Below are 18,943 nucleotides of genomic sequence, written 5' to 3'. Positions count from 1 at the left end.
AGCCAAACACCTGCCAGAGGGAAAGCCCAGACTGGAAATGAGGTCTGCTTCGCCTAATCGCTGCTCCGGCCAGATCCGGTTGGGCTGGGCGACCTTTGGCCGTTGGGGACACCTTCCACCTCTTAGCATCACCTCTGGGCATCACCGACTGCATGGACAAGATTTGAGCAAGCTCCGGGAATTGGTGATGGACAGGGAAGCCCGGGCTGCTGCAGTCCATGGGGTCGCAGAATCGGACACGACTGAGAGTGAACTGAATACAACCGACCACCGCTTAGCGTAGAAGTCTCCAAGGCCCGCCCCTCCCGCGCGGCCCAACCCGGGCCCTAAGGGGCGGAGTCGGCCAGGTCCTGCAGGTGGGGCGGTGGGCGGGGCCTGGCTGAGGCGGGGCACCGAGGGAGCGTGACCGGAAGCCTTAAAGAGGCCGCGGCGACTGGGGCGGGCGGTAGAGGCCGCCGGTCGCGGCGATCACCTCCTTACTTTTCGGTTGGGTCGCAGAACCGTCACCATGTCCCTGGCAGCCTCGGCGGGCCGGGGCCCCGGGGCCGTGTGGTCCCCGACGCACGTGCAGGTGACGGTACTGCAGGCGCGGGGGTTGAGGGCCAAGGGTCCCGGGGGCACGAGCGACGCGTACGCGGTGATCCAGGTGGGCAAAGAAAAGTACGCCACCTCGGTGTCGGAGCGCAGCCTGGGCGCGCCCGTGTGGCGCGAAGAGGCCACCTTCGAGCTGCCGCCGCTGCTGTCGGCTGAGGCCGCGCCCGCCGCCGCCGCCACCCTGCAGCTCACCGTGCTGCACCGCGCGCTGCTCGGCCTCGACAAGTTCCTGGGCCGCGCCGAGGTGGACCTGCGGGGGCTGCACCAGGACCAGGGCCGCCGGAGGACCCAGTGAGTGTGCGGGCGGGTGGCGAGCGCGGGGAGACGGGCGGAGCGAGCACGAAGCCTGGCCGGAGCGCCGAGACCCTTGCAGAATGTGTCTCCCCAAGGGGACAGCCGGGGCCACGCCTTTGCAGAGGCGGACCCCCCAATCCGCCCCCCCATCCCTCCCTCCAATCCGCCCCCCCCATCCCTCCCCCCAGCCCCGCCACCCGCTCGGCCGGTTCTAGGATTCTCGCCTAGCTTCTCCTTCTTGGGTTGTCCTGCCCCGGCTCTCCCAGTAGGTGGGTTCCGGTACTTGGGGATTTTTTTTTTTTTTTGAATCTGCGGGACGGCGCTCAGCGTCTGGCATTTAGTAATCACTTCATGAATTTTTGATGAATTGAAACTCTGTGTGGGCTGACGAATTCCTCTTATTAGCTGAGTAGCTGTGTGTATTTGATGCAGGCATCAGCTTACGTGTAAAGCCTCCTAGGTATTTCATTGTACTGGACATCGAGCTGTGAATGGCTGGGCCGGGGCGCTGGGAAAACCCACTGGAGCAGTTAGATCCACTGACACCAAAGCCCTAGAGCCTCGCTCAGGGGCCGAGCTGGGGACGCTACTGTGCGGGGCGGTTGTGGGTGAGGGGCGGGGAAAGGGGGACGGGGGCTGCCCAGCGAGGGCTCTCCCCTACCCCCATCTCACCAACGCCTTAGGGGTCGATCGGGAGAATTTGCCCCTCCCTCCCTCTCCTCCTCTAGGAATACTAGAACAGTTTGGTCTTAACTTTCAGACCGAAATACACTAACCATGTTTGCCCTCGGCCCCAAATTAGTAAGGATTTCCCAGTGATGGCTGGAACCAGGGCCTGCGGTTGGCCAGGTTGAACTGAAAAGTAGGCCTTGTTTCGCTCTGGAGTTTGCGAAGTTCTCTCTGGTCCTACTGAGTGCGGGGGTGGGGGGGTGGGGGGTGGGAGTGGGCAGGATGGCTGCCCCCCTGTAGCTCCCCTCCCTCCTTAAGAAGTTTGTGTTAGGGTATCACACTCCTTCAGGGAAAGCAAAGCACACCCCTGTGCATTCTGGAGTGTTACCGGTTTGTTTTCTCTCAGTGTTTGGAATGGAACGTTTGATTATGCTCACCTGGTTTACTCAGAGCTAGCCTCCCTTAGAGCTTCCTTGCTGGTTCAGCAGTAAAGAATTCACCCAATGCAGGAGATGCAGGTTCTATCCCTGGGTGGGAAAGATCCCCCAGAGAAGGAAATGGTAACCCACTCCAGTATTTTTGCCCAGAAATCCCATGGACAAAGGAGCCTGGAGGACTACAGTCCGTGGGGTCCCACAAGAGTTGGACATGACTGAGCACACACACACACAGCCTCGCTTAGCTTAATTGGTTACTTTGCTGGACCTTAAATATGCTAGTCATGTTATCACCTAACTTCTGTGGTTTATGAAGCACTCTGATTCACGCTGTATGTTTTAGATATACATGGTATTTTAACTTTCCCTTGGGGAGGAAGCAGGAAGAGCCAGAAGATTTGATGTTACCAGACTCTCTTTTCTGTAGGTTCTTGCAAATGTTATCACTGCTTCCTTTATCCAGCCGAAGATCAACAGGCATTTCTGAGCTTGAATCAGATAAAAAGGGAGAGCCTAGAGGTGAGGATGGATGGAGTATCTTTGTGGCATCAGCTTACAAGCTGTAAGGTGAGCAGCAGCATCTTTGCTGATCAGGGGCTGAAGCAGTCCTAACTTTCTGCTTGATTAAATGACATTTGGGGCCTTGGATTTACTGTCCTTTTCCTTGTCCCATCCCAAGATGTGTGGATATCATGTCTGTCTCTACCATCTGTTTCTTCTTATTCCCTTGAAAAGTAGATTGGATCTCCCTGCTGGAGATACGGATTCCAGATCTCTGGGTCTGGTGCCCACTCTGGCCCTGACTCATTGTTGGGCTTCAGGATGCTCCGTCTCTAAATACCCAAGTTTCCCCATGTACAGATGGAGCTTGTGGCCAGACTTAGCTGATATTTATAAGATGTTTCTGGATTCCTGGATTAATGGAGCCCCATGCGTAGATTCAAAAGGTCCTGTTACTGCTCTGGGAGGAACGAAAACCTCAAGTTCCCTATTTCAGGAAGGGTTCAGTCTCTGCGCCTTCATTTTTCTCATCCTCTCTGATGTAATTCTAAACCTTGGTGATTACTCCTGTCTCTATTATATGAGCTTGTGACCACTTAGTCACAATATCAGCTTGTAGGAAAACTGTGCTTAGCTGATTTTTTAATAACTACAAAGGAAGCCTTCTTCGCTCCTCCAGCAGTAGGCAAAATCGCAAGCTTTCCATCTGTCACTTCCTGGGACTTTCCAAAATGCTGGGGGAGCTCAGTTAAACCAGGCCTGTCTGATGTCCTGGTACCTCACTTGGGTGCTCAAGATAGCTGCGATTTGCAGCATGAGATATACACTGTTAGGTGGAAGTTTAACAGAAAGAAACTGGTTGGGCTAGGAGGATCATTTGAACTGGTTATTAATGGCTTGACTCTACCTTAGACATTAAAATCAAAATCAAAAGAAAAGCTCACATCTTGGCCTGTAGTTGTATGTGTGTGTGGGCGTGTGTCTGCATGTATGTTAATATTTACAGAAAACAGTTGCGATCCAGAAGTTAAAACTCAAGGTGTTAAGAGCTAACTGTGCTGATATTTTCATTTGTTCTCTTAACAAGACCCCACATATCACATATTTGGAATCAAGAGAATATGCTTTTTGTAATGACTCAGATTTTAACCTCAGATTAGGGTGATGATCAGTTCAGTTAAGTTCAGTCGCTCAGCTGTGTCTGACTCTTTGCGACCCCATGAACTGCAGCACACCAGGCTTCCCTGACTGTCACTAACTCCCGGAGTTTACTCAAACTCATGTCCACAGAGTTGGTGATGCCATCCAACCATCTCATCCTTTGTCATCCCCTTCTTCTACTGCCTTCAATCTTTCCCAGCCTCGGGGTCTTTTCCACTGAGTCATTTTTTTGCATCAGATGGCCAAAGTATTGGAGTTTCAGCTTTAGCATCAGTCCTTCCAATGTATATTCAGGACTGATTTCCTTTAGGATGGACTGGTTGGATCTCCTTGCAGTCCAAGGGACTCTCAAGAGTCTGCTCCAACACCACAATTTAAAAACATCAATTCTTTGGCACTCAGCTTTCTTTATGGTCCGACTTTCACATCCATACATGACTACTGGAAAAACCATAGTTTTGACTAGATGGATCTTTGTTGGCAAAGTAATGTCTCTGCTTTTTAATATGTTGTCTAGGTTGGTCACAGCTTTTCTTCCAAGGAGTAAGTGTTTTTTAATTTCATGGCTGCAGTGTGATGATACATATCTTTAAAACACTAGACAGAGATGGACATATAGATACGATCCACTTAATAGGGAAGAGTGCATGGCCCCTTTAGGTAAGAAGAAATCAAAATGAACTGATTTTGCACTGATATTAATGCAATTGTCCCTCATATCCAAGGGTGATTGGTTCCAGCTCGCCCCCCAATGCCACAATCTGTGGATGCTGAAGCCCCTTATATAAAATGGCTTCATATTTGTGTATAACCTTTGTACATCCTCCTGTATACTTTAAATCATCTCTAGATTACTTATAATACCTAATATATATGCCATGTTGTTCAGTGGCTCAGTTGTGTCTAACTCTTTACAAACCCATGGACTGCAGCATGCCAGGCTATAAGTAGTTGTAAATACCATGGAAATGCTATATAAATAGTTGCCAGTGCATGAATCCAAGTTTTGCTTTTTGGAGTTTTCTGGAGTTTTTTTTTTTTTCTTGTATATTTTTGAGATATTTATATTTTGGTTGAATCTGAGGACCTGTGGATACAGAGGGCAGACTCATCCATACTTCTCTGTGGTCTCAGCTGAGCTTTGGTTAAATGGAAATCAGTTAAGTCCCATGATCATGAAACAGACATGAATCTGAGAGGCAGAGTAAGGGAACCAACATGTGGTCTCCTCTGCTGTCTGGTCTTGAGTAGCTAAGGGTCCTAGATTGGACAAAAAAACCAAACTCAAAACCAAGCATCTTTTAAGAATACCAACAGCAATAAAAATGGGGGCAGTAATCGCTTAAAGACAGATTAAAATAAATATTCAGGCTGGTGACTGGAAGGCCATTGTGTAACCAGATAAGATGAAATTTGATACCACAATAGCCTTTCAGATATGGAGAGAGAGTGAAAGATGGAGGGTCATTTTCTCATCTTTCTTGAAGATTCAAGAGAGAATTTGGTTGCATATGAAAGGGATTTGGATACTGTAAAGGTTAGACATTTTGAAGAGCTGTAAGTGTAGTAAGATGGTATAATATGTTACCAAAGGAAATTCAGGTGATTAAGAAGAAGGGTGAGACCATTGTTTTTCTGGGAGAGTGGGAGGCAGAGAAATCGCAGATGCACACAGAGATCTCAGCTTCACAAATCTGAGCCGTCAGTGGTTGCACTTATAGAACACCTCTGGGTTTCCTAAGCACTTTTTGGCTTTTTGTAACGGACTGGAAAATTTGAGCAATGCTGTTACTGGTTAAGTATTTCTGTTTTTTTGAGATTCCTCTTAAAGATGACAATGGGGCTTTACTGGAAACCCTCCCACCTCCAAACTGGCAGAGGCCCCTCCCACCCAGTATAGGAAACTGATAGCTCAGGGTCCAGGACAGGTCATCTTTGGGCTCTGGAAGAAGTAACTCCAGCCTGTTCACAGTGGGGGAATGGAGTGACTCAAAAGGGGAGGGTGCTTCAAAGTCATGGTTCCTGTGATGTGAAAGGTGTGCTTTTTGTGATATGATTTGATGGTGATTTCATTTACAAGGCGTTCAGTTAGCAATGCGGGAAGTTCTCACTGCCTTTCTCCCCCTTGTTTTTAAAGTTCATCCATACTTTTAGTAATTATTTTTTAATACCTACTATTTTTGAGGCACTGGGTAGACAGCATAAACAGTGATCCCTGCTTTCAGGAAGCCCAGAGCCTTCTGGGGAGATAGACAGTAAACACACCATGAATATTCATTGGAAGGACTGATGCTGAAGCTGAAGCTTTAATACTTTGGCCACCTGATGTGACAAGCTGACTCATTGGAAAAGACCCTGATGCTGGGAAAGATTGAGGGCAAGAAGATAAGGGAGTGACAGAGGATGAGATAGTTGGATGGCATCAACAACTCAATGGACATGAATTGGAGCAAACTCTGGGAGATAGTGAAAGACAGAGGAGTCTGGTGTGCTGCAGTCCACAGGGTCTCAAAGAGTCAGACACAACTTAGCGACTGAACACAGATGAACACAAAGATGAGTAATCTTGTGCTGCGATGAGTGTGGTAAAGGAAGAGAACAGGGTATCATAAGAGACCAGAGCAAAGATTGCAGGTGGCCTCTCTGAGGCAGAGACCTGGAGGAATTTTTCCAGTGAAAAGTAGAGGAAGGGGAGCAGCCTGTGCAAGGCCCTGAGGCAGGAAGACCTGGGAAGCTGGAGAGGTTGCCTAGGTTGAGGCTGAAGATGAAGGCTGGGCTTCCTTTAAGAGCAATGGAAACCGCTGAGCGTTGAAAGCAGAGGGGTGACGTGATCCAGTTTATGAAAGTCTGGCTGTCTGATGTAGAGCAGATTTGGAACAAGTTTAGCTTGGAACCAGCTGGGAGGCTCTGGCAGGCGTAGGGTGACAGGCGTGGGCATGGACAGAGGTGGGTGGCTTTCAGAAATATTTCCGAGGTTCAGTTGGCCTTACTGGTGGTGGATTGGATGTGGGTGGGAGTGAGAGGAAGTGATAAGAACGAACAAGTAAAATAAGGAGAACTTGCTGTTGAACATGAACCAGGAAACGGTGACGGCTTGCTTTCCCCAGCAGTCACCGTGATACAAGAGTGAGGTCAACATGTCTTGGCAAAGACAACATGGGCCATGATGCCTGTGTGTCGAGTCTTCCATTGGAGCAAATGAGCAGGAAACCCCATCGAAACCAGGGCGTGTACATGTGTGTCCTGAAGTGTTCGCAGTTTTAGCACAGGCCAAGTCTTTGTTCTGTAAGAGCGTAACTGATGTGACCTCACCGGTTGCGCCAACACGGCGGGTGGAGTCACTGCCACAAGGAACAGAGGACCAAGAAAAGGAAAAATAAATGATATACAACACGAGGGGAAGTAAACCCGTCAATGAAAAACACAACTTTGGAGGCAAGTAAGTCAACCATTCCAACCATGTAAAGGTTTTTCGCATCAGGGGAAGGTGAACGTACAAAAGAGCCTTGTTTGGCTTAACTTCCCTTTGGTTACAAAGACCTCTGTTGTATTTCTACAACCACCATCAGAGGAAGGTTTTTTATAAATAGTATCTCTGTCATTTTAACTGTAGTTATTAACTTAAAAATGTTATGATTACATTAAAAACAATACACGTGATTATTAAACTGTCATCAGCGCCAACCTGTATTTGCTGACATCATCCTTCCGTCCCCCTGGACAATGATCTTCAGTCTCCATTTCGCTGCTCTGGTTTTTAATTGCTCTATGTCTGAGAAAGCTGCCTCTCACCCTGTACATTGGGAAGGATGCTGGCTGTGGTTTAGCTCTAGAGGGTTCAGATGTCCTCCACGAACGGAGGGAGTGATTCGAAGGCATTTAAGGCCTTATTTCATCTCACGACCAGGCCCTGGGTGGCCTTTGGTTCAGAGCCTACTTGGATCTCTAAGCCTCAGGGCCTTTGAATTCCAACAGAGTTAACAACCAGAACCTTGATCAGCCTTTGAAGAAAACCAGCATCGGCGTGGAAAGACTTGGTGAGCGGGTTGTGCTTCCCTGAAGGTGTCCTAGGTCAGACCTCATGCAGCAGCTGGCCCAGCAGGAGACCAGGCCAGCTGGCCCTCTTTCCGCATGTCCAGGGCCCACTTCCGTCCCTTCATTTGCTGTGTGACCCAGCCCAGGTGTTCTGACATCTCTGAATGGACAAGTAAGTGGTTACAGTCCGTGGAGACATAGGGCAGGCGGTCATTTGCCAGTGGGACGTGGAGAAGTGTTTAATCTTTGTTAAACACTTCTACCCCACAGACTGGGGCCCCGCTGGGCTCCTCTGTCCATGGGATTCTCCAGGCAAGAATACTGGAGTAGGTTGCCATTCCTTTATCCAAGGGATCTTCCCGACCCAGGGATCGAACCTGGGTCTCCCGCATTGCAGGCAGAATCTTTACCGTCTGAGCCACCAGGGAAGACTCTGCTTCTTGGTGGGGAAGCAGAGCATCTGACCCTTCTGGTTTTCAAGGTGAGTCCCAAGGAGGAAAAAGGAAAACCCATATACCGAGAGCATTTCAAAATCCTATTCTAACAACAAACTTCAGTAAGAATGAAGAGTTTCTTTCATGTAAGAGGAAACCCCACAGCTTGGTGCTGTGGGAGGCAGCACCCTTGAAGAAACGGCCTGTCCCTCACACAGGACACAGTACTCCGGATCACAAGAGGCCTTTTCAAACCAGGCCTTCTGTTGGCTGTGGTGGTTCTCCCCAGGTTAGCCACGTCTCTTGTAATAAACAAGAAGTTTAATATTAGTGTTCTAATTTCAAAAATTTGTTGTTGTCGTTCAGTTGCTCAGTCGTGCCCAACTCTTTGCAACCCCATGGACTGCAGCACCCCAGGCCTCCCTGTCCACCATCAACTCTCGGAGTTTGCTCAGTTGCATGTCCATTGAGTCAGTGATGCCATCCAATCATCTCATCCCCTGTCTCCCCCTTCTCCTCCCACCTTCAATCTTTCCCAGCATCAGGGTCTTTTCCAGTGAGTCAGCTCTTTACATCATGTGGCCAAAGTATTGGAGCTTCACCTTTAGCATCAATCCTTTCAATGAATATTCAGGGTTGATTTCCTTTAGGATTGACAGGTTTGATCTCCTTGCAGTCCAAAGGGACTCTCAAGAGGCTTCTCCAACACCACAGTTTGAAAGCATCAATTCTTCGGCCCTCATCCTTTATGGTCCAACTCTCACATCCATCCATGCATGACTACTGGAAAATCCACAGCTTTAGCTATTTGGACCTTTGTCGGCAAAGTGATATCTCTGCTTTGTAATATGCTGTCTGGGTTTCTCATAACTTTTCTTCCAAGGAGCAAGCGTCTTTTAATTTCATGGCTGCAGTCACCATCTGCAGTGATTCTGGAGCCCAAGAAAATAAAGTCTGTCACTGTTTCCACTTTTTCCCCTTCTGTTTTGCCATGAAGTGATGGAACCAGATGCCATGATCTTAGGTTTTTGAAAGTTGAGTTTTAAGCCATCTTACATTTAGCCAAGTGGATTAGAGATGAAGGGTGGCCTCGGTGTGAACTTGGGATCTGGCTTGCTCAGCACCAGAGAAGCAGGTCACCTGGGAGAAGCAGGTCACCTGCAGCTCGGGGGCTCGCTGGTGCCTTTGGCAAAGGAGCCGCTTTTAGGCACTAATGAGATGAGAAATTCCTTTCCTGCAGAGAGAGGAGTGTAGATAATCTGTTAGAGAGAAATCAAGGGCTTTCATCTCCAGGGTGTCCCTGAGGGACACATTTAGGAATGTGCCCATGGGGGGAAAAAAGGCAGCTGGAATTAAGTGTCTTTTCCTGAACGCTGCCCTCCTAGTGGAGCCGGAGGAAACACGTTTTATAAGAAATGCCAGAAAAACTTTCTAGAGGTGTGACGGCTGCACGCTTCATTTTTAAACTTCTTGTTTATTAAAAGAGATGTGGCTAGCCCAGGGAGAGCCACCACGGCCTCCAGAAGGCCTGGTCTGAAAAGGCCTCTTGTAATCCGGAGTACCATGTCCTGTGTGAGGGACAGGTGGGCCCCAGGGCTGTTTCTTCAAGGGTGCCACCTCCCACAGCACTGGGCATTCTTACTGAAGTTTGTTGTTAGAACAGGATTTTGAAATGCTCTCGGTATGTGGTTTTTTTTTCCCCTCTTCCTTGGGACTCACCTTGATAACCAGATGAGTCAGATGCTCTGCTTCCCCACCAGGAAGCAGAGTCTCCCCTGGTGGCTAAGATGGTAAAGATTCTGCCTGCAGTGAGGGAGACCCAGGTTCCATCCTTGGGTCAGGAAGATCCCCTGGGGAAGGGAATGGCAGCCCACTCCAGTATTCTTGCCTGGAGAATCCCATGGATGGAGGAGCCTGGCGGAGCCCCAGTCCTTGGGGTCACAAAGGGTCGTTGGACACAACTAAGTGACTAACACACACCCTCCCCACCAGGGGTTCCCAAGGAAAGAAGTGTGAGTCTGCCTGGGGGGCTGAGAGAGGACCGAAAGCTCTTTGATGTCTACCATGCTGAAGTTTGTTTCCTTTGTCTTGGCCAGGGGGTGGTGAACCAGACCATCTCATTTCCTTTCTCCATCCTTAAGGTCTCTGTTCCTGAGTGACAAAGGACCCCACGGAGACCCTTCTTTGGCAGATCACATAAAATACATTCAGTTCAGTTCAGTTCAGTCGCTCAGTCGTGTCCGACTCTTTGCGACCCCATGAATCACAGCACGCCAGGCCTCCCTGTTCATCACCAACTCCCGGAGTTCACTCAGACTCACGCCCATCGGGTCCGTGATGCCATCCAGCCATCTCATCCTCTGTCGTCCCCTTCTCCTCCTGCCCCCAATCCCTCCCAGCATCAGTCTTTTCCAATGAGTCAACTCTTCGCATGAGGTGGCCAGAGTATTGGACTTTCAGCTTTAGCATCATTCCTTCCAAAGAAATCCTTGAAGCAAAAGGCAAGATACCCGATCTGGTGTTAGAATATTAATATTTGTGGCTTTTTACGATATGGTCAAGTAAAACATTGGTAACTAGATGATAGGAGGAGTGCCAGACTTCCCTGTTTATAAGTGTGTTAATTTTTCTAATTCTTAGCGAATCTTAAAATACTGATGCTTGGTTTATTTCCTGTAGTCTTTACCTACAAGGAGTGGAGTATTGCTTTCAACTTAGAAAATATGCCTTGATCCTTACACTTCAGCCAGTTAGGTCATCTTGGCATGTGCCTGAAATCATTTGGGGATCCTCTGTTTCTTGTCTCTCCCACCTCCGTAGAAGTTCTGAAGAGTTCTGAGGGTCATTAAATCTCATGATAAATTACAGAATTACGTACTGATCATTTCACTTCACTTCACGAAGGACAGGGAAGCCTGGCATGCTGCAGAGTCCATGGGGTTGCAAAGAGACGGACCCAACTGAGTCCGTCAACATGATATTTTAAAATATCGTATCTGCTTTTTAATTTTGGAAATTGTATCATACAAACTAATTTTATAATTGAGTTTTTTCCCCACTCCCTTCAAATGCAAATCATTGTTATTTGTGTTTGGTGGTGTCGGTTTGGATCCCTAGGACTACCGTCAGTCTGAACTGTTGGTATCTTAAATTCCCTTCTGAGAACCACGTGCATGGCTGAACAATGGTATAAATGCACTCACCGAATATCATGCAGCCATTAAAAATGGTGGATGTGGGGACTGTATGAGAGCTATATTTAACACCCTACAAATAGAATTGCATGTGTTCCCTAGTTATTACCAAGTCATGATCATAGCTAACACCAAGTGTTTATTAGGTGCCAGGCACTGTGCTAAGCTCTTTACATATATTAAGCCATTTAAGCTCAGGTGGTAAAGAATCCCCTTGCAATGTGGGAGACCTGGGTTCGATCCCTAGGTTGGGAAGATCCCCTGGAGGAGGGCATGGCAACCCACTCCACTATTATTCCCTGGAGAATCCCCATGGCCAGAGGAGCCTGGCGGGCTACAGTCCATGGGGTTACAAAGAGTCGGGCAGGACTGGGCGACTAAGCACACACAGTCTTTGCAACATCCTTTGTAAACACCTTATCGTAGGTGCTTTTAACCTTGTTTCAGACGAGGAGCCAGAGGAGTCAAGTAACTTATCTGACGTCTCTCAGTTAAAACATGCAGGAAAAAGACTTCAAGAAAATACATCAAAAGGGAATGGTTGAATTAGCATTAGAGAGAGTCAGTTACATTTTTTCCCCTATAACCTGCTTTAATTACTTTCTAAGGGACTTTCTGTAGAGCAAATAGTATGGGAAGATCAAAAGCATTTTCAACCTGCTTTTTATATGATCTCTCCTTTCCCGTATCATTTTCTAACTTTTTAGGATTGAATTTGGTGGCTACAGATAGCCTTTCAGTGCTGCAGAATGGCTGTTTCAGGGATTAGGGTCAAAAAGGAACCATTTGCAATCTTCATAATTTACCACCAAGTAGCTGGCGATGGGCAGATGGGAAAGTCCACCCGGGGAGGGGAGTGGGGCGGCAAGAATGGCTGATTGGTGATTCTGTATTCAGTTAGGTAATGCGGACCAGTTATCTTGGTCAGTAACAAAACCTGTTAAACTGCTTAGCTTCTGCCGGGTACATCCCACAAGCGCTCTATGGGTCTTAAGCGTCTTTGTCCCTGTTTGCTATGCATTGCTTCTGTACTACCAAGAGAAGAGTCTGGACACTTCACCCACGTGGAGTCACTCCTTCTTACAACCCCTTTTAGATACCCTCCTCTGCGGACCCTGCGAGACTCTCAGCCTTATTTTTCTTCCTCAGGGATGACAGTGAAGGGACTGATTTTTAAACTTTTTCCATCAAGTGCATCCTCCATCTCAAACACATGCAACTCAGGGGCTGTTCTCTTCTTCCTGCTTCTCCCCTCACCCGGGGCCATGATCCCCTGTGTCTTGAAGTTCAGTTACCATGGGGATGACTCATGCGACAAGTCAGGGTGGAGATTTTGCACCGGAAGGGAACTAGGCGGTCTGCCCTTGACCTTGGAGCCCATATAGACAGGATCCCTTGAAATGAACACTAACACATTAAAACAAGGAGCTGGTAGTCGTCTTTGCCTTTGTGTTTCCTGGAGCTTCCTATGTCTGATGGGAGGGTAGAGCCTTAATTCATTTTGCCGGGTCCCCACGTAGGTGGTTCTTATAGCTCCTTGGGATTTCACTTAGCTGAGAAACTTCTTTGTGTATAAGTGTAAGTGTTAGTCACCCAGTCGTGCCCGACTCTTTGAGACCCCATGGACTGCAGCCCACCAGGCTCGTCTGTCCATGAGATTTTCCAGGCAAGGATACTGGAGTGGATAGCCATTTCCTTCTCTTTGTGTATGACAGTCCTTATTTGTGGGATTCCCTGGTAGTTCAAAGGGTCAAGAGTCTGCCAGCAATGCGAGAGACCCGGGTTCGAACCCTGGGTCGGGAAGATTCCCTGGAAAAGGAAATGGCAACCCACTCCAGTATTCTTGCCTGGAAAATCCCATGGACGGAGAAGTCTGGTAGGCTATATACAATCCATGGGGTCACAAAGAGTCGGACACAACTGAGGGACTTCACACAAGTCCTTATCTGTGATGAAATGGTATACGCTCGCAGGAATTTCTTTTCATGTTAAATTATTTTCTCATGCTTCATAATCAGAAAGAAAAAACAGCTGTTGATTCAGTGTAACACACTCCGTGACCGTCGGGTGGGCCGGTCGCCTCTCCCCCTGTCTGGCCTCTTGGCTCTGTGTTTCCAGTGGCCGCTGTGCCAGAGCACAAGGACCACATCTTTGTAGCCATTATTTCCCTGTCTCCGCCTTGAATCTCTGAAGCGGTCATTTTTTTTTCCTTTGTCTACTCTGTGGAATGTTTTAAAGGAAAAAACATGTCTGCTTCAGCTGCAGACAGATTATTTTGGAGGCATACCGGCCTGTCCTTTACACAACCGTAAGCCCGCATGTCTGCTGGGATGCACTGCGAGACCTTTCATTTCCCCAGAGCAGGAACCACACTGCCCACATTCCGATGGAGGGCCCCTGGGATCAGCTTTCCTTGTCCTGAGAAACCTACATGCTGAGGCAAACCAGCCCTGAGAATTGCTCATGGTTGGGTTGATTTAGCCGTTTCAAAACTTGAGTGTTTAAAAACCCAGGAGATTTGACAATGCGTATCTGGACTCCAGTCCCCCAGCCAGGCCCCTCGGGAGGCAGGCCCTGTGTCCTGCATTCTGTATGGTTTCCTTCCCGTACCCTGTTCATTTTCTTTTTTTTACATTCCCTTGCTGCTTTCTTCATAAGACATCTTTTTGAAAGGGTAAAAGCATGAAATGAACTTTTCTGTATTTTTAGCTGTTTAGCCTTGTCTTATGTTTGACCAAGAAGACCCCAAACCAAAAAACCCCCAAACAGTTGGGCAGCCTGTTTGGATAAGAGGCATTTTTTGCTTGAGTGTTTATTCCCAAGACCCTCGCTGTCAGTAATGCCTAACTGAGGCATTACTGACACCTCACCTGACTGAGGGACATGGAGGTTAAAGTTTCATTTTGGACCATTTTGTATGATTGGAATTTTTACCCTATGCCTGTTATTACTTTTTCTTTGTTTGTTTACAGAGGTATACTTTATCAATTTGTTGCAGGTCATAGCATAGGAGAAAAGGTTTTTCTGTGAAACAAAGATTAAAGTTAGTATAGTTTCCACAAAGTCATAAAGCTGTAAACCATACTCATCCGTTCATTCAGCCCCATGTAATTGATTCCTGTTGATCTGGATGAAGTAAACAGGTTTTCCAGTCGAGTTTTGTCATTTATTGGGCTTCCCAGGTGGTGCAGTGATAAAGAATCTGCCTGCCAATGCAGGAGACAAGAGTTTGATCCCTGGGTCAGGAAGATCCCCTGGAGTAGGAAATGGCAACCCATTCCAGTATTCTTGCCTGGAAAATTCCAGGGACAGAGGAGCCTGGAGGGCTACAGTCCATGGTGTCACAAAAGTCAGACATGGCTGAGCACAGCACAGCAAAATTTTTGTCATTTGTTACTCGGTTTAGTGGTATTATCTAAAGGCTATCAGAAACTTACATTTGTTAAGAAAAGTTCTTTTTATGAGTCTTCTAGAAAATCTTCATTTTGTAAAAGATCACTGTAAAATAACAGTTGCTGTTATTACTTTAAAATATAGTTTATATATGTGTCCTGTCACTTGCTGTATATTCAAAGATCCTCTTAACTTTGGAAGAACTAAATTTTAATTATAAGTAAAGATGACTGCTTATAGAGGGGATCCTTTTACTTTTCACTTTTTTGATAGGTTGCAGGATTTTTTTTAAGAATAGAGGCTTAAAAATAAACTTTCTGCATTAGAATTATGGCTTTCTGTCTGTACTCTGCCCTTTGTACTGGGAAAACCCAGCCCTAATTTCTGAGATAACTCAAACTTTCTGGGCTGACGTGAAGGGTGGTGCTGGGTCCTACCCAGGCTGACATCACATGCTATGTGGCCACGCTGGGACCTGATTATTTGTGATTTACTTCCGTGACATGCTGGAATTAAGTGCACTGAAAATCAAACTCACAGAAACACTGAAAAACTGAACCGATGCTTCAGTGTTGAAACCCACAAATATGTCCTGGTTTGAAATTTTTTAGGGTGAGACATTTCTGGATCATGGTTTTCATGAACTATCAAATTATGCTTGTTTCAAAACTCCCTTGCTTCAGCTGTGTGGATTTAATGGTCAGGATAATGTTGCTGAAACAGTTCCTGTCTTCCTTTCTAGCTTTGATAAATCCAGCACAGATTGAGACGGGGCTGCCTCCTTGCCTGTGATTCAGCCTGCCTTTCACATCCTTAAATAGCCCAGTGGTTGTTCTTGGCTACCTGGCTTTTGGTTTGGGGTTTGCTGGTGAAAATAAGCGACAGGAACAGTCAAAAGTGCATGTTCACACCTCCTGGTGGCGTTGGAAATTTCCAAAACAAATCCCATTCTTGTGCCCAGGGACTGAACCCATGGATCAGGTGGTAATAGGCCCTCGGGGAGGATCCTGGGGTTGGCTGCAGTTTTACTCAGAATAAACAGGCTTTGGTGTTGATACTTTGGGGAAGGCAGCCCCATCCAGGGGAGTGGGCAAGTGGTATTCTTTGAAGGTTGGGAGTCTTTGCATCCCCTGGGAGGGTGAGCAGAGAGGCTGTGTGAAAGAGCTGGGAGGAGGCCGTGGTGGAGAAACGAGGTCTCCCCTTGTGGCCTGTGTAGTCATTTGAGCCTCCGAGTTCAGCTCTCAGCAACTTCCCCTTTTCAGGTGCCTACCCTTGGTATTTACTAAGGCTAGCCACTCCTCATCACCAAGGCTACCATGTCAGCACATGACTGTCAGGAGAGAAAGATACAAATAATCCTCTCAACATCTAAATGACAGATATGCAAACCGTTCTCCTAGAGGGCCTGGAGGTGTAATGGAAAGACACCAGGCTGGCAGGCGAGGCTGGCTGTAAAGACCGTGCATCTCCCTTCTCCTCCAGCTGTGAACTGTAGTTTTGAAAATCCTAAACGCTTTCTTCTAAAGATTCCAAACTGCAGCTCCCACCATATTCTCAGGTCTTGGTTTTATTTTGCCAACCCAGTATAAGTCTGGCCCTTACGTACAGCCTTGTGACTTAGGGCTGAGGTCGGCGATAGGGGCTTTCCCCCTTCTTGTCTTTTGACTTAGAGCATTTAAATTGGAAGCTTAAGCTTCCCTCAAAAATAATGTTAATTCCAGCCCTTTTTTTCCCTGTGTATCGTAAAAGATGGCCCAGCCAGGATGAGTTCAGAGAGAGTGCTAAGTTGGAATCTTGGTGTAGAGAAAGGAGCTTTGGGGAGATTGCAGAGCTGGTTCAAAGTCCTGGCTGTGCCTTTTAACAGTTGCAAGACCTTGTACAAGTTACCTAACTTGTGAGCGTCAACTTTCCTCATCTGTAAAGTGGGTATATCTGTAAAGTGGGTATACTGTCCACCTCATGCCTTTCTCATGAGACTTAAAGGAGGACATTTCTCAGTGTGTTTCTGCTTCCCTCTGCCCCTTTAAGTGCAGAATGAGCTAAGACAGTGGGGGCAGCAATCCGCTGGGTGAGTAAGCCAAGCTGAAGGTGAAAGAGGAAATTGTGTTTATTTGGGCAAAACCATCATTTCCTTAAAGTCCATAGCCCTCAGCTCTTAAATAGGTCACCGAGAAGAGCATCAGAGTGTGGTTCTCAGCGTGTGAGCGTGACCCCAGGGTGGCTGTGGGGAGGCCCTGTATTTGGAGTTGTTTGTTCAGTGGAAGTCGTGCCACTTACTGGGCTCATATTTTTGCAATTCACCCGATGGAACACGCCAAGGAGAGGTTTCCTTTCTCTGCAGTTTGTCTTTCATGGGCTGTTAGAATATTGTTTGCTGTATCGTGAGGTTGCTTGCAAAGGACCAAGTGAAATACTTGAGTCATGCTTGGAACTGCTTTTTCTGATCATTAAGCTGGAGATGGGTGTCTCCTCTCAGTTTCTTGTTTTTTTCCCATTGTGGTAAAATACATGTAACAGAAGTAACCATTTTAACCATGTTTCGTGTTCTGTGGCATTACTTACTTTCACATTGTTGTGCAACTTTCCCCACCACCCAGGTCCAAAACTTTTTATCCCCCAGCTGACACTCTGTACCCGTGAAACACTAACTCCTCATTCACCCCAACCCCCAGCGCCTGGCACCCACCATTCTCTTTCCTGTCTCTGATTTTGACTCGTCGAGGGGCCTTAAGCTACCCTGGTGGCTCAGACGGTAAAGCATCTGCCTGCAATGCAGCAGACCTGGGTTCGATCCCTGGGTTGGGAAGATCCCCTGGAGAAGGGAATGGCCACCCACTCCAGTATTCTTGCCTGGAGAATCCCACGGACAGAGGAGCCTGACAGAGTGTGGTCCACGGGATTGCAAAGAGTCGGGCACAACTGAGCGAGGAACACTTTCACCCAGGGAAAGCCTCACATCCCTGGAATCATGCAGTATTTGTCACTTTGTTTCTGGCTTATTTCACCCTTTTTTTTTTTAATAGATATTTTTTACTCTGTTTTGCAGTTTCCGTTACTCCCTGGCAGGGACTGTTCTACAAGCTCTTGCTTTTCTCTGAGATACTCTTGTAAATTTGCACTTTATCTTTGTAACTGTTTTACCCCTTTGAAGGAAAAAACCGGTCAGAGCCAGTCATAGGAAATGATTTGATGGAATGTGTATATTATTCTTGAAAATAACTCTCTACTCAATCAGGATTTTAGGTGACTATACACTAAGTACTGCCCGAGAAGGAAATGGCAACCCTCTCCAGTATTCTTGCCTGGAGAATTCCATGGACAAAGGAGCCTGGCGGGCTACAGTCTGTGGGGTTGCAAAGAGTCGGACATGACCGAGTGACTGTCACTCATACACTAAGTACAGAATCAGATCCTGTACTGCCTAGTGGATGTCTTCCTGGAAATAAAACTACGAGTTCTACCCTTCCCTCCCCTCCCCTCTCCCCCCATTCCCCAAAGAAGGGAGCATAGCATGTGTTTCTATATGAAGCTGGCAGTAGCAGAGAGGAGACACCAGATAAAGGACTGTGAGCATTGCTTTAGGCTCTTGAATTCAAAGGTAACCTCTCAGCCTTTCTCCTCCTAGGTGGTACACCTTGAAATCCAAACCGGGGAAGAAGGATAAAGAGCGAGGAGAAATTGAGGTTGACATCCAGTTTATGAGAAACAACATGACTGCGAGCATGTTTGACCTTTCCATGAAAGACAAGTCTCGGAACCCGTTTGGGAAACTGAAGGACAAGATCAAGGGCAAGAATAAGGACAGCGCGTCTGATACGGTATCAGCCATTGTCCCCCACGTGACGCCCTCGGCTGACAGCGATGACGAGTCTCCTTCCAAAGACAAGAAGAAGAAGTCAAAGATCAAGACCTTGTTTTCTAAGTCTAACCTGCAGAGAACGCTGCTTTCCCAGTCCATGTCCGTCCTGCCGACCTCAAAGTCAGACAAAGTGGTGCTTCGTCCTGGAGACTTCGAGTCCCGGTGGGAGGACGAGGACCAGGACGAGTCCTCCTCTGCCTCTGATGGTGAGTCTCCTCCTCCTCCTTCTCACTTGGCTTCTCCCCCTCCTTTGCTTTGGGAGAGAAGAAACGAACAAATCTTGGTGGTGGCGGGGGGATGGTGTAGATGGTGGTGGTTACAGTAATGGTGATGGTGATGGTGGGGATGGTGTAGATGGTGGTGGTTACAGTA

The 18,943-nt window shown here is 47.5% G+C and overlaps 1 protein-coding gene across 2 annotated transcripts in view; it reads left to right on the top strand.

Annotated features, from left to right (window-relative positions):
* Positions 1-394: 394 nt before the first annotated feature.
* Positions 395-18,943, top strand: part of RAB11FIP1 (RAB11 family interacting protein 1) — a 33,000-nt gene continuing 14,451 nt past the window's right edge. Inside the window, exons 1-2 of one of the 2 annotated variants that reach the window (XM_040242932.1) lie at positions 395-885; positions 18,338-18,777. In XM_040242932.1, coding sequence (XP_040098866.1) covers positions 509-885; positions 18,338-18,777 — 817 coding nt within the window. In that variant the 5' untranslated portion in view covers positions 395-508. The remainder of the gene's footprint in view (positions 886-18,337; positions 18,778-18,943) is intronic. The other variant, XM_040242933.1, reaches the window with a different exon arrangement.

This window comes from Oryx dammah, unplaced genomic scaffold (genome assembly GCF_014754425.2).
Source record: "Oryx dammah isolate SB20612 unplaced genomic scaffold, SCBI_Odam_1.1 HiC_scaffold_7, whole genome shotgun sequence".
NCBI lineage: Eukaryota > Metazoa > Chordata > Mammalia > Artiodactyla > Bovidae > Oryx > Oryx dammah.
Note: the sequence above shows the minus strand (reverse complement) of the source record. Positions and strands in the feature narration are given on the sequence as shown.